At 35.4% G+C, this 27,989-nt stretch overlaps 1 protein-coding gene across 2 annotated transcripts in view; it reads left to right on the top strand.

The window, feature by feature from the left end:
- The window catches only part of LOC112051053 (E3 ubiquitin-protein ligase CBL-B-B), a 101,182-nt gene extending 76,549 nt beyond the window's left edge, over positions 1-24,633 (top strand). Inside the window, exons 3-13 of one of the 2 annotated variants that reach the window (XM_052886752.1) lie at positions 574-717; positions 1,689-1,814; positions 2,775-2,890; positions 3,675-3,781; positions 4,547-4,659; positions 5,664-5,752; positions 7,106-7,197; positions 14,695-14,935; positions 15,468-15,580; positions 15,942-16,734; positions 17,791-24,633. In XM_052886752.1, coding sequence (XP_052742712.1) covers positions 574-717; positions 1,689-1,814; positions 2,775-2,890; positions 3,675-3,781; positions 4,547-4,659; positions 5,664-5,752; positions 7,106-7,197; positions 14,695-14,935; positions 15,468-15,580; positions 15,942-16,734; positions 17,791-18,008 — 2,152 coding nt within the window. In that variant the 3' untranslated portion in view covers positions 18,009-24,633. Of the gene's footprint in view, positions 1-573; positions 718-1,688; positions 1,815-2,774; positions 2,891-3,674; positions 3,782-4,546; positions 4,660-5,663; positions 5,753-7,105; positions 7,198-8,330; positions 12,754-14,694; positions 14,936-15,467; positions 15,581-15,941; positions 16,735-17,790 lie in introns of those variants that run through there. The other variant, XM_052886753.1, reaches the window with a different exon arrangement.
- The last annotated feature ends 3,356 nt before the right edge of the window (positions 24,634-27,989 follow it).

Raw genomic sequence — 27,989 nt, 5'->3', positions numbered from 1 at the left:
CAGATATTACCCCCCTACAACTCCACAAACTTACAAAAGCTCTATTAGGATAGATAATTGTGCTTAATAATGATGATCATCATCATTATCAACCCATATTCGGCGCACTATTGAGCACGAGTCTTCTCTCAGAATGAGAGGGGTTAGGCCAATAGTCCACCACGCTGGCCCAATGCAGATTAGCAGACTTCACGTAGAGAATTTAGAAATTCTCAGGTGATATTAAATTTCTTAAAATCCGGTGGTCATATCCACTGGGCTATCACTGACTTCACTGACTTTTTGGCTGGTTTTACCACCCTACCGGCAAAGACGTACCGCCAAGCGATTTAGCGTTCCGGTACGATGTCGTGTAGAAACCGAAAGGAGTGTGGATTTTCATCCTCCTCCTAACAAGTTAGCCCGCTTCCATCTTAGACTGCATCATCACTTACCATCAGGTGAGATTGTAGTCAAGGGCTAACTTATCAAGAATAAAAAAAAAATGACTGCATAGTAATGATACTCATACATAATTATGTTCAAGCCATAACATTCATGTAGTAGAAAATTGAAACACCCCAATGTTCACAGGTTATTCCAGCCTTGGAGCACGCTGCTAAGGAACTGGCAGTTGCTAGCGGTGACGCATCCCGCGTACGTCGCGTTCCTCACCTACGACGAAGTCAAGGCTCGGCTGCAGAAGTACATACATAAGGCTGGAAGTTACGTGTTCAGGTATCTACCTTGGCTTTTTTTTAATTCTATACAAGTTACCCCTTGACTACAATGATGGTAAGTGATGCAATCTACGATGAAAGCAGGCTAACTTGTTAAGGTAGCCTTCCGTTATTGGCGACCGCGACCTGCGACCGCGCGACCTAGATAGTATAGAATTATAGCATTTTATTCTAAAGATTTAACATATTAGTACATTATTTTCAAACATAGCAGTAATATTGTGATTGAAACCATCCCATTAAGTTTGCAGTATTACTACTGTAACTTGTGACAGGCGGCCCCGCTCTTCCATAATATATAGTAAGTATGTATGAATTAATATGGAGCACTAAACAAAGCCCGAGACCGCGTTGCGCGACCGCTTATGTTTAGTGCTCTATATAAATTCATACTAAGCAGTGGGTCGTGCGATCCGGTCGCGGTTGCCAAGATCGGAATGCTACCTTTAGGAGTAGAACGAAAATCCTTTGGTTTCTACGCTAACGCTAAATCGCTTGGTGGTACGTCTTTGGCCAAAGTGGTAACTAGCCAAAGCCAGGCCAGGCCAGCCAAATTCTTTACCGAAAATTAAAATATACAAGGAACATGTGTTCTAAAATTAATATTTTCTGGGTAAATAATATTTCTTTTGTAAGTACGAGTAGTCGAGTAGGTCTTAAAATGTGTCCCTTTTACGCATCCATATAATTATGACGTAGCCAAGTTTTACGTATTTTAAAATGCAAGGATACCTATATAAGGCTTGTGTCCATACAAAGTATTTCAAACAATAATGACTATCCATGTAAGCCGGAATTATTTGTATTACTTTGTATAAAAACATAAAAGTTTTTATTTTTTAGTTAAACAAATATTAGTTATGCAACTCGACTCCTATAAGTGGACTCGTCAACATCTTGAAGTTATGGGAAATACTCCCGAGCACCCTGTATAAGCTATTTTTTATTAATGTTTATTATTTTTTACAGATTATCGTGTACAAGGCTCGGTCAGTGGGCGATCGGCTACGTCACAGTGGACGGAGAGATTTTACAGACTATACCACAGAACAAGAGTTTAGTACAGGCGCTCCTTGATGGATATAGAGAGGGATTGTGAGTAATTTTTACATGAGAGTAATATTTTTGACAGTTTGTGGTAATGTGGCTCTCAGAAGAGGTCCTAGGTTCGATTCCCAGCCAATGGACGTTCACTGCTGTACCAGTTCTCCATCCAGCATATCCCTGCGACTACGAGTAGCTTGATGTCGTCAGTCTACCTGGTGGGGGGTTGACATACACTGCGCTTTCAGGTGCGGGGTCGCCATTCCAACACCTTGGGACCCCAACGTCCATCGGCTCTTCGAACTATGTGCCCCGACCATAGCCACATCAGCTTTGCAACTCGCTGAGGTATATCAGTGATTTTGGTTCTTCGGATCGATCTCGGTCATTATTAATGGCATCTGATAGTCATCGTTAGAGAGTTTAAGTATTATTATCTTGTCCGCCAATTCGCATTCGCTTTCTTCCCCTATCACCGTTAATATTGATGAACTAGTAGACGCAGCGCGATTTCGCCCGCGTTGTTCCCGTTCCCGTAGGAATACGGGGATAAAATAGCCTATAGCCTTCCTCGATAAATGGGCTATCTAACACTGAAAGAATTTTTCAAATCGGACCAGTAGTTACTGAGATTAGCGCGTTCAATCAAACATACAAACAAACTCTTCAGCTTTATAATATTAGTATAGATTACTTACTACTTGGCCACAATGATGGACTATGGCTTTATAACATTGGTGAAAGATCATATTTTAAACCAATAACTGGGCGTTTTAGAATTTAAATTATCAGGACCCTTAGTCATGAGCTGGCATGACCTTCTCTAATCACGGCACGTCCAAACAATCATCATCCAGATCAGTTTAGATCGTGCCGCGTAGCAAGAACCAGCTCGTGACTAAGGGTTCCGTGTGGGTTCGAAACTAGTCGGGCATACTCCGACGTGAGTTGTAGCCATGTTTCATAATAAATTAATATCAATAACTGATGACTTACCACCTCGTGTTGCAGCTACCTGTACCCGGACGGGCGGGACGTGAACCCGGACCTCAGCAGCGCCATCATATCGCCAGCAGAGGACCACATCACGGTGACGCAAGAACAGTACGAGTTGTATTGTGAAATGGGCAAGTTTTTTTTATTATTTACAAGGGCTAACCCCTTGACTACAATCTCACCTGATGGTAAGTAATGATGCAATGTAAGATGAAAGCGGGCTAAAGGAGGATGATGAAAACGAGATGTTTGCTCGATATTTTTGTTTTTGACAAGTAATAATGTAATTAAAAATTGAATATTCTAATTTTTATATAATTTATCATATATATCTTAATATTTTATGTATGTATTATTAGTATGTAAAGTGTATCGTCGTCATCAACCCATATTCGGCTCACTGCTGAGCTTGAGTCTCCTCTCAGAATGAGAGGGGTAAGGCCAATAGTCCACCACGCTGGCCCAATGCGGATTGGCAGACTTCACACACGCAGAGAATTAAGATAATTCTCTGGTATGCAATCTTAAAATGCACACAACTGAAAAGATGGAGGTGCATGCCCCGGACCGGATTCGAACCCACACCCTCCGGAATCGGAGGCAGAGGTCATATCCACTGGGCTATCACGGCTCGGTATACGGTAAAGTGTATGTAGTTTATTTATTATTGCACTAACCGTTTTCTTTAGCTTGAATCTTACAATGCGGGTGGTCTTTGTTCCCTTTGTTCTACTTGTTTGTAACTATTTTTATTTCTTGATAAATATTGTAGTTTTTATATACATTTTTGTGCAATAAAGAATCTATCTATATATTTTTTGCAATTTGACTTCGCCTCGTTGCATAAAAATCACTCGTAAAACAGCCCTTATTACATGACATTGGCATAAACAACTATTTCAATACTGTCTCCAGGGAGCACGTTCCAGCTGTGCAAGATCTGCGCGGAGAACGACAAGGACATCCGGATAGAGCCGTGCGGGCATCTGCTGTGTACGCCGTGCCTCACCGCCTGGCAGATCGTTAGTACTACCATCTTTTGTTGCCCGGGATGGTAAATTTGCAGTTACTCGAGCGTCATGGGGACTTACTGGGGATTACATTTGGTAGGTTAAATTATAGTAAGAATAAATGGTTATTTTTTTTTTTTGTTTTAGCGGTGGAAAAAAACCTACTTTGACTTACTGAAATTGTCAGAAAATTTTAGCGATTAATTTGGAGGTTATTTCCTTCAAAATTAGTAAAAAATTAATCTTGTTCATAACTCTAGAACTAAAATATAAGGGTTTTGTTAGATTTTCGAAATGTGCAGTTTTTAGCTAGTAATTCACCAACCTTATCTTAATCTGACGTGCTGGTTGAGTATTTCTGAAGTTAGTTTTTTTTGGTTGCCCTAAACCAGTGATTTCCAAAGTGGTCTATATCGACCCCTAGGGGTCTATAACAAACTGCAAGGGGTCTATGTCAGCGAAAAACAAAATTTGGGGGTCCATTAAACGAAAATGGTTTCATGACACATACACTGATAGTACCTATTTTTTACATCATATTATCTTATAATATCAAAACATATACATTATTTTAAAAATGACTATGAAGTAAAAAAAATATTATATATGTTTATAAAATTGTGTAAGTTGTAAGGATACGGAAAATCAATATAAAATAAGTAGGAGGGTAAAACATCTGTCTGTATAGAGTAACAAACATCCAAACATCCATACAAACTTTCGCGTTTATAATATTAGTAGGATTTCATTTTAAATCGATGTGTGGTAATATTCCAGGACTCAGAAGGCCAAGGCTGTCCGTTCTGCAGGGCGGAGATAAAAGGCACAGAGCAAGTTGTCGTAGACGCGTTCGTCCCACCGCGACCGCCTACAACTACTTCTGATGTTAAGTGAGTAATATTGCTAGTTTTTTTGTAAAAAACCCCGATTAATTTATTTTGTAGAGATGGAATAAATAGGTGATTCATCAATAACAAACCATATTCAACTCACTGTTGAGCTCGGGTCTCCTCTCAGAATGTGAGGGGTTAGGCCTTCGAAGGGGGGTGAAGGTCTTAAATATAATAATATTTATATTTAAGCCCTTCACCCTTTTTATATCCACAAAGAATGTAACAGATATTGTGCATACATAAAATAATAAATGATTTTACAAAAGTACAATTTTCTTCTTCATTTTTTATTCTATTTCTTCCTTAATCATTATGGACCCCTCTTCGGGTAAAGGCTTCCTCCATTTCCCCCCATATCTGTCTGTCTTTCGCTTTGGTGATCCAATTTTCACAGGCTTTTTTTATAACTTCATCGACCCATTTCTACCTCTTTTTCTTTTGAATGTTGGTCCTTGCCATGTAGTTACTCTTTTTGCCCATTTTTCATCGTCCATACGTGCAATATGACCTGCCCATATAATATAAATCATAAAATTAAGTATGTCTGGCTATTGCAGGGTTAGTTCATTCATTAGTTCAAGTTAGTGCTTAGTTCATTAGTATTATTTTATTTTTCTTTTTTGTCGTTACACTCTTGACAAAGTGGTCGTGGTCGTCATTTGGGTGTGTTGGCGAAACTCACTATCAGTCGCTATTCCTCCCGTAGTGTGGCTCTCCTAGCACATTCGTGGAGCGATCCATTATTTCGTTTAGTCCCTTACTATTATTTCATTTAGTCTATTAGTATTATTTAATTTAGTCCATTAGTATTATTTCATTTAGTCTATTAATATTATTTCATTTAGTCCATTAGTATTATTTCATTTAGTCCATTAGTATTATTTCATTTAGTCCATTAGTATTATTTCATTTAGTTCATTAGTATTATTTCATTTAGTCTATTAGTATTATTTCATTTTGTCCTTATTTAATACTAATTTAAAAATTTACTTCAATTGCAGAATAGCAAAGACAGCTGTCAAACCCGTGTCATCCAATTCATCTGGTTCATCCGGTTCGTCGGGTTCATCCAGCGGTTGTAATGGTTCAAGTATGTATTATAGTCTTATATGTGTTTGCTTATTGTTATATCACAAAATAAAACGATGATCATAAATAAAAAGGCTTGGTAAATATTTTGGGCTTGTGTCGAAAAGTTCGAGTAATAAATGAAATTATTATATTTTTCAAACGCTCTTCAATTGACTGATATGTTCTTATCAAACATACTCTAATTAACTTTGTTTTTATCAAACATCTTTCAATTGACCTAAGACTTTATCAAAGTTTACATATTTGTGCATCTTTATTGTATTTATAAAAAAAAAATTACTAAAAAACAAAAGCAAGCTAAAGGTGACATTATCATTAAAAATGATTGCATCGGAAACGAAGATTAAAGGATATCTTTAGAGACCGGAAAATGTAATCAAAAATGTCAATAGCACTTGAATAATACTTGTATAAAAACAATAAAGATAATAAATACCAATGACATTTTACTAATATACGCGTCATACACTTATAGGTACCATAATATCATTGCATTAAAAATTGCAAAAATATTGGCATACATATAAAAAAATATATGAAAGAGATGAATATCGATTTGCTTCCTGGCACAAAAAGTGAGGACAGGACAGACAGGAATTACCCATCATACATAATAGGGTAGTTGACTCATATCTTTAATGTAAACAATATTAATTTCGCATAGTACATGGAATAAGGGTCCGAAATATATCGATATTAATTAATAAAAGTTAAGGATTTCTTACATAACTTATTAAAAAATCATATATTTTTCAAATTTTTCAAACGTCATAAACGCCGTCTTCGATTTTGTGACGTCACAATGTACTAAACTAATTGTTAGCTAATACTTTTGTCAAACACACCGATTGTAAGGGAATTGTTTTTATGTCATGAAACAGTTAAAATTGACCCTCATGGCCGTCAGGCTATTTGGCTCGTATTGTCAATGTCACATATATATAAAAAACCAAAAATTTTCATGTAATCAATCATGTCTCAAAAATTATAATTTTTTTTTCAATCTAGTAGAACGATAATGAACTATTTAAGACCATTTTAAAAAAAGTGTCAACTTTTTTTAAAATGACAAACAACGACATTTTTGGAGGTGTTGGTAGCAGAAAAAATTATGCAAAAAAAATTTAGTTCACCGGCGAACATTTTGCCCTAGAAGAGTGATAAAAAAATGTATTTTTCTTCAAGAAACATACTTTTAGTAAGCCAATTAGTTAACCAAATTCTTATTTATACATCATACTATCATCTCCATATACTTTTATGCGGGCGTATACCTGGGTAGAGGTCTTATCCACTGGGCTATCATGGCTACAAAATACTATAAATTAAATAGACATAATTATAATTCCAGGTAACGAAGTGACGATATCAAGTAACTCAAACGGCTGGACATCACGGAACACCACATTCAACGGACTCACAGACGACATCGACGATCCAGAGGTAAATAACATTTGATTGTTTTATATTTTTTTTTTATTAAATTTCAAAATATTTAGTGCCAGTTTCACCACCCTCTGATAAATGTTGGAATGCTTATTCACTTTGTAATTTTACATTAAGTAAGAAAGTGATAAAACTGATGGTTATATTCACCAGACGGAGGTGAAACTGACCCTTACACCCTTACATAGGTACATATAAATTCTGAACATGCCTTTTACGAATTTTTTAAATTTTATTATATGGCCTGAAATACTAATTTACTTTAGACAGAATTCACAAAGTTTAACATCAAAATTATAATAGTCTCAAAATTATCAATAACAGTCATATAAATGTTTTTTTTTTATCTATAGTAGAATGTTTTTGTTGGTATAGACGTCTACTCTCTACATTGAATTCGATTACATTTATTTATATAAAGAAATGAAAAAAAAGTCGAAGCATCATAAGGTTTTTAGTGTTGCGCTTGCGCATGATGCTATTGCATTATTTGGCATGTTTGTTTGTATGTGTGGGTTTCTTTTTCTGCGGAATCTTGTCTAGTCTTTGTGTTCGATGTTGCTTTTTTTTATTTTCAATACATTTCCTAGTAATAACCATTTTCAGTTAGACGATATTAATGGCTTTGAAAATCATTATATAACTATTGAAATATATTGAAAAAGAACCGTTCATTTATTTACTTGTTTTGTTATATATTTTTTTTTACTTTGGAAAATTGGATGCATTGAAAAATTGGATGATTGAATAAAAAAATTATTGAATAGCATATAAGTTATATGCATAACAAATACTTTAAAATTTATTAAATAGCGTATAAATTATATCCATAAAAAATACTTAAAAACATCTGAAAGATCAAAGGTCTCCCGCACACACATTTGACTTTATTTTTAATTGACATTAAAATGTAATGTGTGTACGTGCGTACATGATTGCGTGCTTGTGTGCGTGCGTGTGCGCATACTTGTGTCCGTATGTGCGTGGGAACTTGCGTGAGTGCGTGCGAAGGATTTAAATCATTTAAATGACAATCCTTATTTAAATTTGACTTTAAGGTCCAATTTTCAATGTATCCAAACAACCAGAACGCATGTGCACTCAGTAAAAGAGATGTGTTTGTTTCGCAGAGGCGGAGAAAATCACCGCATGCTTAGCGGAAACCTGCGATCCTTATGTATTCCCATTTATTATGTTTTCGTACTGTGGTTTAATATACTGTATCTATGTAAATGTTTGCCCAAGGTTGTTTTTACTTTCATATTATCCTCTTATACAAGAAAGCCTGACCTACATAACTACTAAAACTTCCCTGAAAATTGGCATTTAAATAATGAAAGCCCTTTCAAAATCATATCAACTTCTTTTTTTTGTACAGATGAAAACGTTAGTTAAGAATACTTTAGCATAGTTTATCGAAATAAACAAAATTAAACCACAGTCCGAAGGCATTCTTATTAGTTGATAACTTAATTTAAACATATAATTTTCGGTTGTCTCATACAATGAATCTCAAAAAAAATGTTTTGACATTGGTTGTATGTATTTTTTGTGTAATTAAATAATTGGGACTGATAAATCATAATCATTTTTACAATGATGATCACGCTTATTTCAGTTTGTATATCATGACATCGTTTATATATTTGAATGAACTTGACCGAGATATTAAAGGTCGCTGCACACGTAACGTATTTTACTACTGACGCGATATATTATACAAAATACATACAAAGACTAAAGTGCATCACGAAGGCAAAGTACGTGACAGTGACGTGGTGTTTATCTGAAACATCTTGTTAGATTAGCTAGCTGATTGAACGCGTAGACAGTTCATTGAAAACCGGTATCCAATAAAATGGCTAGGCTGATATTTAATTGAACTATAAGACCTCAACGTTTGATAAATGATTATAGGGCATAAGTGCAGTATGTTGAAGTTTACAACTTAATTAATTTTCCTAGTCAGCGCCTAGAGGCGAGAGCTAGCAAAAAAGCGGAAGCTGTAATTATCTAAGCACACGTATGTCATACGACATTTTAAATCATATTTGCGAGGAAGCCTTTTTCCACTACCTTTGGGACTTCTGTCGTGGTCGAATACCATTACTTGACGTTGGTATTGGATTTGGTGAGATAAGAGATCCTTTACGTGCAAATGTGATAAAAATAATATCACCAGGCACTGACAGCAGTGACAAGTTTATTTTTAAACTGGCTTCACGGCTCTGGGGTTAAGCTTTGTTCACAGGATAATGACATGCCACAGAGAAACATAGCAAATATTTTATTTTGCTTAATTGTGGCTTCGCCAGAAGACTCCCCGCCCGCCCCTTCATTTTGCCTCACCTACTCTTATTAAAATAACGTCTCGTTCATGTCCTAACCCCGTTTCGTATGCAGCGACCTTTAATCTGTTTGCGTTATGTCATGCTGGGTTATTCACTGACTTTTAATATTTGACACTGTGACTTCATTCAGTGGTACAAAAATAACATTTCGAAGCTTATCACCACCACCAAATATTATACGATCTTGATGGGTTTCAATATCTGAAAGTGACTGACTTAACGAATACAGATGTATTTTATTTGAATTACTAGACATATAGACTGGGACCTTACCTGTTCAGGTTTTTCTTAGTTTTTATTATTTTTCAATCAAAAATTTCAGTTTTTATTTGGAGACATTTTTAAGTTAAATGCGTTTGAGTATGCTAAGTTTCTGCGTTTGTTCTTTCTAAGTTTGTTGCAAATAGACAAATGCGACCTTTAGGCCATTATTTCTTGAACTATGCTCGCGAGTTTATCGCAGCAAGCAATGTTTTGTTCCAATAGTGATTTCACTCGTTTTAATTAATTTCAGTCAATGTTCTTTTAGCAAATAGCTTTGACCCACATCTTGAGAAGCTTTCGCTCTGAATGAAGGGTCGGATACAGAAGACAGTAACTTTGAGATAATTAGTTCTTTCTGACCACAAGTTGCTTGGCATCTTAAACTTCAGTGCTCTTCTGACAGAGGGATATATTTTTAAAATGCTTTTTTTTTTCAATTTCAACGCAATCATCTTGAAAATGTCTCACAATGCTTTATGACTTGCTGGTAAAATAAATCATTGCATTGTAATAGGTGTATTGTTATTGACTTATATAAATCGGACATTTTTTGTCCAAAAGACAAAGGTGCAAGGGATGATAAGACCGGTATGCGTATATGTTGCTTTATTCAACAACAGTACAATCATACTAATATAATGATTATTTTGGTTATCCCATAACTTTTTAGGACGCAAACTTGAACGCAATTGTGTTTTAACGCATTTGTGTGTGTTCGATTTAAGATATACAATTGGCCGATTTTATTTCATTTACCTAGTTACTCATTTTCATTGTCTATTGCTGTTTGTTTGTGTATTGTGGCAGCTTTGGTATGTAATTATTTTTAACGAATATCATAAATGTTTAATTTAAAAAACTAGCTTTCAATCTTGCATCCTTTCTTCTACAAATATGAATTATGTGAAACTTTTAGTCTACTGCGATATTACAAGCCAAACTACGCAAACTGCTGGGAGATGTTTTTCTACACTGTGACGCTTCGTTTTCACAGCGGGCTCGAAGCTTGACGCATACTATATGCTGGTTTGAAATGTAGTAAAAGAACGCAACGCAAAAATGAACGCATGAATATGACATTAAGGCCAACGAAGCGAGTGTCACAGTGGAATTCATAGACGTTGTGGAGGCGCCCCCAGGGGATCGTTCACGCGCTGATTGTCGAATTTAAACTATGCGTTTGAGAATTCGACACTCCGCAGGTGAATGGTCCCCTGGGGGTGCACCTGCAACGTGTATGAATTCCACTGTAAGGTAAGATACTCGTACATGTTGGTAGCGCATTATAGATATTGCTGTCGTTGGAATAAAGTCGAAAATTGACACGACTTATAACCCGAAATTGAAACTCGAGAGATATTAGTACTATTTGCGTCTGTTAGCTGTTAGTCTCATTTCATCTTTAATAATAATTCAACTAGGTTTTTTTTAAAAGAATATTTGCCATACCTGTTAAATATGATCAATATTCCCATTTCCCTCGCAACTAGTCGGGAAAGACTGTATTAGGAGTGGGTACGACAATAGACCAACGGGGTGGGGATTGAACCACCACCCTTTGGTGATGAGTCCGATCGCTCTTACCGTTGAGCAATTGACGTACCCACTAGGCTCTAGTTAGCTAGGACTAGCGACCAAAATATGATAACGACGTTGTCTTATTTGACTATTATCTTAACCTTATTAAAAATTAAACTCGAATGCATCATTTTCATATTTCCAAAAATATCACTCTTCAAAATCGAAGACATCATATACGCATCCCGGTATGCATGCCCATAGATTATGCAAGTTATGACATTTAACATAAGATTTTTATTTGCATACTAGCGGACGCCCGCGACTTCGTCCGCGTGAAAGTCCTACCCTACCCTACCTCTACCCTACCCCTACCCTACCCTATCCCAACCCTACCCCTACCCTACCACTACCCTACCCCTACCCTACCCCTACCCTACCACTACCCTACCCCTACCCTACTCTATCCCTGCCCTACACCTACCTTACACTACCCCTACCTTACCCCTACCCTACCCTACCCCTACCCTACTCATTAAGGCTGCACTTCTTTATTTATTCCTCCCACCGGGAGTCGCGTCGAGCGCGGCACCCGTTACACATAATAATCCTTAAAGCATGAATTAGTATTCACGCGCGATGACTTAGCGTATTTCATGTATAACTTTGGTGTTTCTTTACCAATTTTTATGATTCTTTTTTTATTGAATAGGTAATAATGTTAACTTTCTTATTAGGGATAAGTGATGAGTGTTATAAACATAAGAGTAGACAAATTTAATTAGAAAGCTCCGAACTGCTAAGCTATCGGAAGTTATACGTGCTATTGTGAGTCAACCATAAAAGATAGACATATATATGCTATTGTGTTTTTATAGATAATTTTAAGTAGAACATTTCCGTCATACATGATTTCTATGTAGCTTTAACCATTAAGGCTGTACACGCGACGGAAACTTAAAAAATTGAGTAACTTCTCCCGTTTTCTCAACATTTCTCTTCACTGCTCTGCTCCTATTGATTGTAGCGTAATGAAAAGTATACTATAACCTGCCCAGGAGTATGTAGAATAATTGTACCAAGTTTCGTTAAAATCCGTCCAGTAGTTTTTGTTTCTATAAAGAACATACAGACAGACAGACAGACAGACAGACAGACAGACAGACAGACAGACAGACAGACAGACAAAAATTTTACTAATTGCATTTTTGGCATCAGTATCGATCACTAATCACCCCCTTATAGTTATTTTGGAAATATATTCCATGTACAGAATTGACCTCTCTACAGATTTATTATAAGTATAGATTTTCGTTAGTTGCGTAAGTTATAATTATTTTTTACGTTTTATTTTTTGTCTATGGATTTATTTATTTGTAAGTGTAATTGAATGTTGACAATATACGCTTGGATGATTGTGCTTTTTGTGTTTTCTTTTTGCGTTTTTTTTTGCATCCTTGTAGAAGAAGAGTGCGGTAGCCAGACATACCTGATTTTATAAAGGAATTTGTCAGTCTATGCTCCTACTATAGGTAAGTAGTAGCTAATTATTGAGTTTAAACTTTGGACGCTTTGGAAGTCAGCAAGTTTTTAGGATCTAGTATAAAACACAATTTTTTGATGATACGTTTCAGGAGTATCACTTGGATTAATTTCTCCAGTCACTAGCCTTAGAATTCCTGGCAAACTATCTCCTGAGATCTTTAAAATTTTATATTTCACCATGTTTCTAAAAGTTGCCGTGAAGCTAAGTGACTGGCGTCAGTCAGACAAAAATTATGCTTGTGTGGTTCAGGGTCTTTACCCTTGAAACCTTCCTAAGCAAACAGTCTAAACTCCATAATCGGCTATCTACTTTTTTAATTGTTCACTTACCTATGGTTGGAGCAAAGGTTGACAAACAGTCCAGCTTTCATAAACTGGGTACACCTGGCTGTTCAAGCTCTCAGTCGATCGGCTTTTTGTCTGTTTCTTTTTTATGGCTTTAATGGCGAGCATATTGTGAGCATGTGTGTCACATAAAGTGATCACCGTCGCTCATGACTACCTACACACATGTACACCTACATTGCCGGCCTTTGGGAAAATTTCAAGTTTATCAATCCCATATACTAGCCGACGACCCGCAGTTTCGCTCGCGTAGTTCCCGAGAGAATATATGAAAAGAATAAGAAGGCAAAACAATTCTCAAAATCGGTTCAGTAGATCCAGAGATGGCCCCCTACAATGCCACAAACTTTACCTCTTTATAACATTAGTAGTGTAGTTTTAAAAGAGGTATACATTATTATCAAGAAGAATATGAATGGTCCGTCATAAATAATTGAAAAAATCCCAAATTCCCTTGAATTAGGTACTTAAAAGTTCTATTTAGGGTACAGAAAAGGACTTGGTATATTTCATTTATAAAAAGTTCTGTTCCCGCGGCATAGGATATTTGTAAATTAATTTTCACACGGGCGGTTGAGATCTAATTACTATTATACCTAACATAATAGGTATAATATTGTCAAAATTTATATACGAGTAATACGGTGTTCCGGTACGATGCTGGGTCGAAACCGCCACAGAATAAACTTCTACCCTTTCCAAGTAAGCCCGCTTCCATCTTAGACTACATCGTCACAAAACATCAGGTAAGATAACAGTCAAGAGCTTGGCTTAAATAAAAGAAGTTCTGGTGAAGCCGGGACAGCATTCAGTGGTATACAAGTCAGTGGCAAAAGATGCGCATATTAGCATCTCCAACCATTCGTAAGAGGAAGAAAACATGGGCCTGTACCTACTGAGCCATTAAAATCGGTTGATGATGAGATGACTTCGCCTAGCATGAGTAAACGACATAGCTCGTAAAGAGAAAAGACAAACTTGCTCTCTGAGTTGTACCAGTCCCAACTCTTTCGTCCTGTTGTCCACCGCTATCTGTCCTTTTCTCATCTTGAGATAAGAAAAGGTTCGTATGTTGGGCCTATTGGCTTAGACAAGAATCTTATCTAAACCAATATGCCGAAGATGTGAACCTTGGCTGTTAATGATTGTTGTGACAATATTCATGGACGATAGACTTCCACTGCTGTATATAAGTCTCTTCCAATCATAATATGTTTGAACCAGCGGTCGATCAATACTTTCCGGTGCGGGGTTGCCATTTTAGCACCTTGCGACCCCCACGTCCATAGGCTCTTCGTACTATTCAACTTCGCGACTCGCTTAGCTATGTCGGTGACTTTGGTTCTTCTGGGAATATCTAATTCGCTCACGTAGAGAAACTCCAATTATAGCTTGCTCCATCGCATAACCTAAGATTAGCCTACAAAAATTGTTCGGTAGAATTATTATTACAACATCCGGGATATCACAGGATTGGTCAGAATTCAACGCTGCCACATCAACAATAGACGCTCTCCGTCCGGGAGTGAGATCCGCGGGTGCTTCTCCACGCCACTCTCCGCGAGCTGTGCGGAGAGCGCCCATGCCCGCGGAGAATGCATACGGGGAGTTGAGAGCACCGCCCTTGCCACCGAGGAAGAGTCTCTCTCCGGCGGAGACTATTGTCGCTGCGTCGAGTGTTCAGGACATTGCAGCGGCTAGTAGCATTATGGGTAAGTACTCTTTTTGTATGGATCATAATGTTGAATGAAATTTGAGGAGTAAAAGGTTAGCTTGGATTGAAGTAAGGGCATATCATGCGGAAGGATGAAAGTCATATTACCAGAAGAATGATAAAATTGCAAGAGGAGATAAAGGTCAAAGAAGAAAATGGTTGGATTGTGTGATAGGGGATTTTGTGTGTTAAATAGTAGATGATAATTTGACGAATAGTAAAGAGAATGGAAGAGATTGACATATTGTGCCGACTCCACTTACTCGTAAGTGAGGTAATGAAAAGGAGATGATTATAATGTCTATGGAGTAACAAAAGAAGAGTATGTAGAACACAAAATCAGCGTCAACAGGTTTGATCAGCAACAGTATCATCAAATATAAACTACTGTACTACTACAGTTAGATTCATTATTTTCTTCGCCTCCTGATGCTTGAAGCTGTATTTTGTGGCAGTTTGTGTTAGTGACCTTTTCATAAAAGCATAAATCACTCAATCAAACTGATATTTGTAATATTTGTGACACACAGAACCACGTCGCCGATCGTCTCTAGAACCAGAGCCAGATTCAAGGCATCGTCTCACATCTGTCATCACAGGATCCACGGAAACCATCACTGGTCTAATAGATACGAGACATGAGGTAAACAATAAATACCTACCAGTATTATATTTTTCGATTACTGTTGTCAACATTGTTAAAATTGTATGCAAAATAAAGTTGCCGAAATTTATTTTATACCGCACATTCGGCTTAATTATGAGCACGAGTCTCCTCTCAGAATGAAAGATAGGCTTATGGTCCACCACGTTGGCCCAATGCGGATTGGCAGACTTCACACATGTGGAGATTTAAGAAAAGTCTCAGGTATGCAGGTTTTCTCACAATAGTTTTTGCTTAACCATTTGAGAGGCGTGTTTTATACCTAGTCATATCTAAATATCAGAAAAATCTCATTTTATTAATTGTTTTCATTCAATCAAACTCAATTCTTTAATTACAGGTTCCTCCAGATCCACGGGCGTTTGAAAAACCTCGAAGAGCCTGCACACCCCAGTCCAACAGTCGACCGCTTCCAGCACCACCACCCGAAAGACAAAACGATAGAACAACGGAACTTAAACCAGAGAAACAAGACCACAAATTACCAGAAAGGCACATCGACAACAGAATTCCAGAAAGACACAATGACAACAGATTACCAGAAAGACACATCGACAGACATCAAGACGTCAGGCAATTGGAAAGACTTCTCGATTGGCAAGACAACAGACTCCCAGAAAGACACATGGATAACAGATTACCAGAAAGGCAACCAGATAATAGATTACCAGAAAGACACTTCGAAAGACAGTCTGACATCAAACCACCAGAACGTTACGATAGACAAAATGATAGACTAATCTCTCTAGATAAAGATAGACACTCAGAATGTAGACAATTTGAGAAATTAGAAAGCAGAACAGATAGATCAAATTCCGAGAATAGAATATTGGAACGGCATGCAGAAAGATACGTGCAGGATACAAGGCATATTGATTTCCGAAATCCACCAGAAAGACCTGACAAGCCTGATAGGGATAGGATGCAAAGTTCTGATAGGTCTAGCTTCGATCGTGATACCAGGGTCGAGAACCGAGCGCCGCCCAGGCAAAGGTCTCTGCCCACTACAACGTGTGGTAGTATGGACGGTCAGCCGACAAAGTCGACTACGATGCCAAAGTTCCCATCTGAAGATATCAAGGATCCACCGTACGAAAATGTTGGTATGGAGAAAAATGAATTGGCTGTTGCACGTAAGTTCTTTTTCACTCTATATTGCCTAGTTCTTAATTAACTATGACAACTTACACTTTTTTTAAATTATCGCAATTCCATAATTAAGATTTTCTATTTATCTAAACTGCATTTTGTGTATGTGTAGTTTTTGAGCTATTACAAGTATAATTAAATTTTTAAGTTAGCTTACTCCACCTAACAGTAACAGGTAGAGTAACTATTTAACGTTAGAAACTGCCGATTTAACCCGCGCAGTAGTTTTTGACGGCCTCCATGGCGCAGTGGTATGCGCGGTGGATTTACAAGACAGGCCCTGGGTTCGATCCCGACTGGGCCGATGGAGGGTTTCTTAATTGGTCCAGGTCTGGTTGGTGGGAGACTGGTTAGTTACCACTCTACCGGCAAAGCGACTAAGCGTTGTAGTACGATGTCGAATAGAAATCGAAAGGAGTGTGGATTTTCATTCTCCTCCTAACAACTTAGCATCTTAGATTGCATTATTATTTACCATCAGGTCAAGGGCTAACTTGTAAAGAATTAAAAAAGGTCACGTTCTCGTGGAAATTCAGGTATGAAATATATTCATCATTATCAACCCATATTCAGTTCACTGCTGAGCTCGAGTCTCCTCTCCGAATGAGAGGGGTTAGGCCAATAGTCCACCACGCTGGCCCAATGCGGATTGACAGACTTTACACACGCAGAGAATTAGGAAAATTCTCTGGTATGCAGATTTCCTCACGATGTTTTCCTTCACCGTTTGAGATACGTGATATTTAATTTCTTAAAATGCACACAACTGAAAAGTTGGAGGTGCATACCTCGGACCGAATTCGAACCCACTGCCTCCGATTGAGGTCATCCACTGGGCTATCACGGCTCTTATTAAAATATATTAATCAGGGATGTGTGGAGTTCTAATGTTGAAAGATTTTTTAAAATTGGTCCAGTAGTTTCTGAGCCTATTCAATACAAACAAACAAACGAACAACAACCACAATAACAAACAAATCTTTCCAATATTAACATAGATCAAAGGCAACGTTTTTAGTTTTTTTTTTTTTGTGTTTCAGCTAAAAGGATCAACCCTCTAACCCACGACAAACATGGCCGAAAGTACGGCGACAACGTGTCGTATGAAAACATTAATTTGGATTACATCGCTCGTTTAGTAGGCGAGGGATATCCGAAAGACATAGTAGTGCGAGCATTGGGCATCACAAGGAACGATCTAGAGATGGCCTGCGATATATTACATGAGTTCGGGTCAAAAGTGCAACATAAGTGTTAGAGATTGTTTTTTAAAATTTTGTAGGCGGCACTGATTTTTAACCTCTGGCTAATTTAAAAAGGTGAACAGTAGTCGATAACCTTTGGCTTAATTTGGAAAACTTACGCCCTTCTTTATATATATGAATTAAAATTGAAACCTCATTTTACTTCAATGTAAACTGAACTCTAAGTAGTAGTGATTAAGTCCACTTTACTTTGTAAATTGATGTTTAAATTTTAATCCATGTTTATGAAAATGGCTGTTTAGACGATCTTAATAACTTCAAAGTAATAACGACCTTGATAAGTATACTATGAAGCTCAATTTAACTTGCAATTTATTTAAATATCTTTTCCACACGGTAACGATTTTTAAAATAAAGATGATAAGGTCTATATTACTATGGCGTTACAAAATTTGCTAAGGGTGCGTTTACCTTTTTAATTTAGCCCGTGTTTTTTGACATTACACTTTTTAATCTGTTACATAACTTGACATTTTTATTCAAGAACTTTTGGTACCTATTTGCACGCTTTGAAATTTCTTTGTTATTTATAATTAATTAATATAAATTAATAATGTAAATTACTTTATGTAAAGCCATGCGTGCATTTGACTGGAATTACTTTTATAATTTAGAAATCAGCAAATATTTTCGAATACCATTTGCAATACCCAGCCAAATGGACGCCAGGCTTCTTATGAATAAATATTTTGAAAAAAAAAATACGTCCGTAACGGACACTCTAGGTCAAAATTAATAAAAACTAACTTATCTTAGCAATGTCTTAAATTTCATATATTATGTAGATTAATAATACTATAATAATAACTAAAATGGCGCGTGATTATTACGATCTGGCGAGTTGAATCTTAGCGTTTTAACTTAAAATTATTAAATAATTAATTAATTATTATTATTATTGTAAATAATTGCGTTTTAAAAAGTTTTTTTGTAATGTTACTTGGTTTAGTGAATTGTATAAAAAAAGTAAAAGTAAACTTGCTAATGCCAGACTTATTGGTTGGATGCACAGACAGAACATAAAATATTGTAATCCATTAGTATTATAGAGATAAAATATTTTTAGCTTTGAAGGTACTTCAAACATAAGATATCGTAAAAGTTACTACATTCAAAGTTTAATAAAAGCAATACAGCACTTGATTCTTGTACTGTCTAAGTAAAGAGTACAGACTTATACAGAATCCTTTTCGAATTTTCTACTGGGTTATTCGTTATCTTGGGTCTTTCGGAAGATAAAGTCATCCGAACCTGTTAGACAGTGGTATGTTTTACTAAAAAAAATATTTCGTCTTCTTTAGCAAGAAAAAAGAAGAAGCAAATCTTCTATGGAACACCATTAAATGTCAAACAAGATGAGTGGCATTTTATGAAAAGAATCTAATTAGCGAATACTGCGGGCTAATTCACTATCTTTGACGTATACTAGTTGACATATACGAAATTGAGATTATATGTAACAAATGTCACACGGTGCCTACTGGTGGATAATATACAGTATGTGGATGAAATTTTGTCAATTTATTTGATGTTTACTTTAATAGGTTGATAATAAAGGCCAAAATAGTGAATAGGCTAACAGATGTAGGTACAAGTTGCAATAGTTAAGTAGTATTTGTACCAAAGGGATAAGTAATTAAAAAAATACCTTCGTTTCAGTTTATCATAAAGTGATATTTCTGACGTCTTGGGATATTTTAGTGTAGAAGCAAACCACTCTCTGACGTCACAATCTCTTAGATAGTCTAGAGAGATTCGTAGATGCGAGAACTCTAACCTTTAATCTCATAGTCTGCGGAGAAAAGAAGAAATTTAATCCTTTTACGAGCACTTTTAGATCGTCAATATTGACTATTTGTAGAAACTCTACAATCGGTGTTATAATAGATGCTATGTTTTTCATGATACGGAACTCGAACTTTGAATGGAGTAACTTTTAGGCATTGATAACCTTGAAAATGTTGTATTTATTTGCAATGATTTAGTTTAATAGACACTTTATTTAATTTCTTCCATTTGTTCCTTTCGCTCTACAGAAGTTAACAACGTAATGGCGCTCACATCAATGCATTTCTGTTCCACCAATCACAGCGCTTGTTTAAGCCATCGCGCGCTGTGATTGGTCGAACGGATCACCTGCGGATTGGTTCGGCCACGCTTTTAATCAGTATTGTACGCTATGAACTTATAGCTTTGTATATAGAGGTATTTCAAAACCTATATTTTCATATAAAACGCTGTCTTTAATATTAAAATAATAAAAAGATATTCTCAATTAAACACGCGATAATTATAACGCGTGAAATATATTTTTTCATATTTATTGAGTGTCAAAACTTTAAATGTCATTCTTTGGGCGTATTCATGCAGAAAGCAGGATGCTTGCGCCTGTTTTCTACGGAACACTCCCATTGGCACGTTTGACTTATAACTTGGCAATATTAATGTTAAATTAAAATTAATTTACTGTCAAGTACCTAAGTGTAGTAAAAGTTATTGTTAACAGTCTAATTAGTTAGCAATAAACTTCTATATTATAGTCTCAAAACGAAGTTTAAGTAAGTGACATAAAAAAGCACCATATAAGAAACTTGATAGTAAATTAATTATTATTGATGTAAATATTCATTCATCAATACAAATATTTTTCGTTTATTTTATTTGTATTTTTCATAAAAACAATCCGAATTAGACGAAGATTTAAATCTAATGATATGGCCTGAAACTACATTTTTACTTTGTTTCCGGTACGCACGCGTGATCATGCGTTGTTTATGTAAGCGCGAAGTAGATGGCGCTTTTTCGAAAATATTCACGGTCGGCTGCATACACTCATTCATTATTCGTTGACCACATGAGATTATTAGTATTTGACGGCCTCCGTGGCGCAGTGGTATGCGCGGTGGATTTACAAAACGGAGGTCCTGGGTTCGATCCCCGGCTGGGCCGATTGAGATTTTCTTAATTGGTCCAGGTCTGGCTGGTGGGAGGCTTCGGCCGTGACTAGTTACCACCCTATCGACAAAGACGTACCGCCAAGCAATTTAGCGTTCCGGTACGATGTCGTGTAGAAACCGAAAAGGGGTGTGGATTTTCATCCTCCTCCTAACAAGTTAGCCCGCTTCCATCTTAGACTGCATCATCACTTACCATCAGGTGAGATTGTAGTCAAGGGCTAACTTGTAAAGAATAAAAAAAAAAAGTGAAAATTTTCACAAAAAATTACTTAGCCTACAATCTCATTGAATCTGCAGAGCTCAAAGAGTTTATAAAAGAATTAAACCCAGCTTATCAATTACCTAATCGCAAGACATTATGGAATGCTTTATTAACAAACTTATACAACCAAACAAACTAATAGTGAGTCAGAAATCGATAATTCAGAATATGTGAGCATAACAACTGATGGCTGGACATCCGCTCCCAACAACAAATATATTGCAGTACTTAACGGAACATTTTTTTAACCAACAGGCAGAACTTAAATCTTTTTTTATTAGAATGCATTCAGTTTCCAGACAGACATACTTACAAAAACCTAGCAGAACGACTTTAAAAAATTACAGACGCTTGGGAAAGTAAAGTTGAAATTGTCGCAGCGACGAGTGACAATGCTTTCAACATTAAAGGTGCAATTAGAAAAAATAAGTGGAAGCAAATACCTTGTTTGGCTCACACCCTCAACCTGATTGCACAATCAGTTTTAAAAGAAATAAAAGACGTCACCATAAAATTCAATGACACGTGTCATTATTCAAGATCAACCCATATTCGGCTCACTGCTTAGCTCGAGTCTCCTCTCAGAATGAGAGGGGTTAGGCCAATAGTCCACTACGCTGGCCCAATGCGGATTGGCAGACTTCACACACGTAGAGAATTGAGAATATTCTCTGATACCTATGCAGATTTCCTCACGATGTTTTTGCTTTACCGTTCGAGACACGTGACATTTAATTTCTTTAAATGCACACAACTGAAAAGTTGAGGTGCATGCCCCGGACTGGATTCGAACCCACACCCTTCGGAATCGGAGGTTATCTGTTATCACGGCTCTTACATCAATATAAATCTCGCATGATATCAGTTAGTACATTAACTGACACGCACGTACGTTTTTTTCCGAATGGAACAAATTCCGCGCGTACGTAACGAATACGAGCCCTTGCGATAATACTTTGGGTAATACTTTAGACAATACAATACTTTAGGTATCAACGGTTATGCAAGGGCGACAGAGCATCACCTCGCGTGTATGTAGGGTATACCCGCACCTTATTTCGGAGAAACCATAAAGATTGCATACTTATTATATTATCTACCTACATACTGAATACTGCGTGGTAAATATAAAGATAGATTCTAGTCATTAATTCAATCAAGCCATTCATCTTAATCCAAGTTATCCATTAGTCAATAGGCTAGTTGACACTTTTTAAATAGTCTTCAATTGTTTAGTATGTTCTACTAGATTGAATAAACATATATTTTTGAGAGGTGATTACATGAAAATTTTAGTTTTTAAATATTATGTTTTTGACAATACGAGCCAAAACGCTTGTCGTCCATGATGGTCTATATTTCAACTGTTTCATGACGTCACTATAACAAATCCCTTACAAATGGAGCGTTTGACAAAACTATTAGTTAACAATTAGTTACACGTTTAGTACATAAAGTAACATAATTACGTCACAAAATGGACGACAGCGTTTTTGACCATGTAAAAAATACATGATTTTTAAATTAAGGTTTATATGAAATTCCTAACTTTTATTAATTCATATCGATATATTTCGGAATTCCATGTACTACGTGCCCTTATTCCATGTACTACACGAAATTAATATTGCTTATATTAAATTTGATATGAGTCAACTACCCTAGCTTTTACCGTTGTAGGTAAGCTGCTGTATCGATACGGACTGTATGTAGTCCTGAGTTTCAGGACTATATCTTACATACTGCTTTTTGAAAAGAGATAGAAATCAAACGTCTTTGTAGCTTAAATTATTTTTATAAGCTTTAAAATGTTTTCAATTATTTTTTTTCTTTTTAAAAAAGACAAAAATTAGTACATATCAAAGGTCCTATATATTGGTATTTTATTCAATATTATTAACTTTGACTTTTTAAAGTTAAGGCCATATCTGACGATTTAATCTTCGTACTTTATTGAATTTATTTCCAAATGAGCTTAATCATGAGGTCACAAAACTTTTTATATTCGATCCTTTTTCTTGGTATTTTTCTATAAAAAAAAATTGTTACTAATCACTTTTCAATACGTGCAATTTTAGAATCTTATGGCTGGACGTCCATTGTCTACTAAAATCTGTTTTTTTTTTAATTCTTCTTTATTTAACGAGGGTTTGTTCAAACTAAAATCTAATTAAAATGAAATCGGTATTTTAATTTTTATACATTACCTACTGTACATTTTTTATTAAATTCAAAATTTATTTATTTCAAGTAGGCTCAGTTTACAAGTACTTTTGATTATTACATAAAATTAAAAAGCCGGACAAGTGAGAGCCGGATTCGCCCACCGAGAGATCCGTAGGATCATAAAATATTTTAGGATTCGAATTGCGCAAATTTTACCCAGCTTTTCCCGACATTCAGTGTCAAACACTTCTTCGTTTTTAAGATTTAATTAAAAATATACATTAGAGATTTTTCTTGTAGATACTTGTGCTCTATAACGATGCTACTTGCCAAATACAGTTGCAGGTCAAGAGGCTTTTTTGCTGAAAAAAACGTCGTATCTTTTTTTACACAACTTCATGGGACCGTAGACCTGAGTATCGGTTTCATCAACTCTATATTCCGTGCATTGCATTGATATTATATTTCCATGCATTCCCGATATAAAGGGTCTTGATAGACAGTCAGACAGACGGAAAGTAATCTTATAGGGGTTTCGTTTTATCTTTTTCATATAAAGAACCCTAAAAACTAAAATTTCGATTGAAAAATTAAGTGGGGGTAAGAGAGGGGAAAATACTTTACAACTAGAAATGATGCGAACCTGTAATAACAATCTCAGAAAAAAAACATTTATAATAGTTATTCGTAATTTAATCACTATGTATGTATTAAATAAATTCATAACAACTAACTAAAGGAAATTTTGAAGGTCAGTCTCTTAGCTTACTATCAAGTAAGGTCAGAACAAAAAGCTAAATTACGTATAAATAAAATGTAATCATAAAAAAAAATATTTTTGAACACCCAAAATAGTAGACAATGGACATTCAGTCTAAAGATTGAGAGAATGGATGAATTGACTGAAACATAGGATAAATGTATAACTAGTCTTTAAATCGTGCTATGTTTTCTTTATAAGTATAAAGACGAGATACTACCTGTAATGATAAATATTGTAATCGACCCGTTAGATATATCTATCGATCTGTATACAAATAGATAATAAACTTGATTTTTTTGTTAACGGTAAAAGCTGATACCTATTTTAAACACCACGAAATTGTGCGATTTCTATTAAATAAATTTTAAATTACTTTTTTTGTTGACGGTACCGATTTGTTAATAAGCAAAAAGTTACGAGTACGTCTTTCGGTAATTATTTTAAATAGTAAAATAAACAAGTTAATTTATTGATTTTTCATTTATTTCCTACCTTACTCGTATGTATAGATATCCTACATTAGCCTAATTAACTGCCTCATCGATCCAGTGGTTAGCCTATATGGTTTCGGATCTTGAGATCGCGGGTTCGAATGGTTATCTTACATATTATGGGACCTTGGAGCAAAACATAGGGTACTTTTTGACCCTAAAACAAAAATAGAAAAAGTTGGACGTTTTTTGGTTTGTATGGAAAGTTCTTAATTTTAAGAGTTACAGTTTTAAAAATTTGTTTATAAATCATAAAAAATACAAAATAATGTGTAAAATGTGATTCAAGAATTTTTAAAATGCAACCCTTAAAGTGGAGAAATAGGGGTTGAAAGTTTACATTGATTTCCACGCAGACGAAGTCGCGAGCGTCCGCTACTAATAGGTAAATAGTCATAAATAATGAAAATCTTATTCAGACAAATTCCACGAACATCTGCTTCGTTTAATTATAAAATGGAAATTATTTTCCCCAGAGGATGTTGATAACGCGCGGAGCGTAACAAAATCAATTAACCGTATGTACCTACTAGAGTCGAGAATGTACCTCAGCTTACCGGAGATCGATGTTTCGCCATGCTGGTTTTTATTTGCTTATATTTACTTACCAAGGTAAGTTACCTATACATTGCTTTTTTAGGGTTACGTAGTCTACAGACCCTTATATAGTTTGGCAAGTTCGTTGATGCCACTCACATGATATGCGAACGACGAGGGGAAAGACTGCGCGGGTGTAAAATCGTGCGTGCGGGGAACTGAGGTGCTACAGTCGTGGGTCGGCCCCCCGGCCCGCGCGGACCATCGGGAGTGCTACGAACGAAGTTGCTAAGCTATAGTTTCGCCATGTCAGTCTGTATGTCCGTTTTACTAATAGAAAGCTCTAATGTAACATTAAAAATGTGCGAATAAAGTAGCAAAATAAAATCTTGAAAAATATTTTTTTTTATGCTACGCAGGTATCGTACCCTACATGTAAATTGGGTATCGTTGGTTAATTTTGAAAGATATAAGGGGTCTTCTACCAGTATTTTTCGATTTAGGGATCAGTTTGTAAAATATTATACTTTTAAGAGATAATTTTTGTTAGAGTCAAGTGTCCCTATCCTTTTCCGTCTAAACTATAACAGCTCTGTAGCAATTGCTTATGGGTATGTATATTAATTACGTCTATATTGTGGTAATTAGAAAATATTAAAAAAAAATGGGGTTCTTGCCCTTTATGCAAAGTGAAGATGAATTATTTTCTATCCTATGGTGTGGGGTATCGTTATAAAATGCTAACTTAATTTACGGAACCCTACACTGCGCTTGGTCCGACATGCACTTGGCTGGTTTTTTACTTAATGTTTTTTTTACAATTCTATTAAAATAATAGGGCACTAATTCTATTATAATAGGTAGATATCTAAGTATCTATCGCAAAACACAACGAAATAATAAGTATAAACAAGGTAATTTTTTTTTTTAAAAAAAAGGTTATGAATAGAGGCACTTAACAATTTTTTTTATTTTTACAGATTGATTTATCAGCATCCCAATTCAATGATCACATAGATTTGCAGAAAATATCTGAAATTATATTCCAAAATGAAAAATACAATGTTCTAAAACCAACAATTCACATCGTCAAAGATCATTTTGTAGAATTCATTCAAAAGAGACACAATTATGACACCTCAGAACGAATATTTCTAGATAGAAACGGATTTAGACATATTTGGAAAGGACTAGAAATACCACGGCAGATGAGTTCAAGAAATGCTGATATTTCCGAAGAATCTGTTGATTCTAAAAATAACAAAGAAAATACTATAGATACATCTACAGTTAACAACAAAATTAGTTCAAAAGATTCTAAAACCAAAGCAGAAATAATAATAAAGCCAGATATAAGGAGAACCGTAGTAAAAACAACATTTTTCTGTCCGTTCTTTGGTCTTGTCAGAATGTCTACAAATGTGAAGAAATTTGATGAAGTTGCAGTAAATGGGACACGTTGATAATTTATTATTAAATATACAGTTTTTACAAATGCCTAATATTTCTAAATTATTTGGATATTGCGGATTACCTACTATTGGATGACACTTTTGTATTTTAATGTACACCGTACCTTACCGCTTTTCTTCCGAATATCAGCCATTTAATTCTCATTCATCAATAATCTTGAGACACCACACAAAACGTTTAATAATTCTTTATTAAAATAAAATATAAATACAAAAATATTTCAATAAAGATCTTGTTAATTAAACACTTTATTTATTTTGTATCCTTTTTATTTACGTATCTTGAATTAATATAATTTATGTATGTTAATTATCATCAATTTTAGTGGTTTCCTCTTTCGCAGCGTCATTCATGAATCTTCTATTAAATCTTCTCGTCATGTAAGGGTCTTCATCATCATTGTCAAACTTGTAAGCGTCGAACGTATTTATAAAGCTATTTACAGCTGTTTTGATAGCTCGTCTGTAACTCGTCACTGGCATTCGTCTTCGTAACATGACAACTGGTTCGAAAGGTATTATCATACCGGCAGCGCTTGCTATCAAAGGTATGAAAGGTGCAGGGAAATAGAATGATACGATTTCCATCATACCATTTACCACACAAGTGCCTATATTCCTTAAAACTGCATTCACTTTGGGTATTGCAATTAATTTTGTTATTGGTGCCTTTATTATTGTAAATATTTTCCTTATGATGCTCTGATTTACATTGACGCCGTCTGTTTCAGATTTGACATGTACAGGAATCTCGTCCAATATCTCGTTATCAGATACTTCATTTATCTGAAGCTTTATAGTACTGGTGGGAATTGTGTGGGTATTATTAATTGTACTAGACGTCTCTACTTCAAATTGGTCATTAATTTCTGGATGGAGCTGAGGCTATAGTGTTTAAAGATTGATTTAGTGAGGCTAAAACGTACATAGATAAATAATTTTAGCTCAAAATCATTTTACTTACAGAAAGTGAAGCATAATCAATAAATATAAATATAAGTAATCTTAAAGAAAGCGATTTCATGTTGAAAGCAGGTTTTATTTTCTTTGAAATATTCTAAACATATTTAAAAATCAAACCGCAAATATTTATATCACGAAACTGTTGTATGAACGGTTTATTTTTATAACTCTGTATATGTTAACTTTTATTACAGTTAAGGTATTAAAGAAAATTCGTATAAAGCATGTGAATGAAATTTTATAGGTAGATAGCTGGTACTAAAACAATATATGATAATATTTTCACCCATTTATAAAATTACAATCAATTTAATATTACTAAACATAATTATTAGTAAGCATAACTTTTTACGTAGGTATGTC

This window comes from Bicyclus anynana, chromosome 18 (genome assembly GCF_947172395.1).
Source record: "Bicyclus anynana chromosome 18, ilBicAnyn1.1, whole genome shotgun sequence".
Classification (NCBI taxonomy): domain Eukaryota; kingdom Metazoa; phylum Arthropoda; class Insecta; order Lepidoptera; family Nymphalidae; genus Bicyclus; species Bicyclus anynana.
Note: the sequence above shows the minus strand (reverse complement) of the source record. Positions and strands in the feature narration are given on the sequence as shown.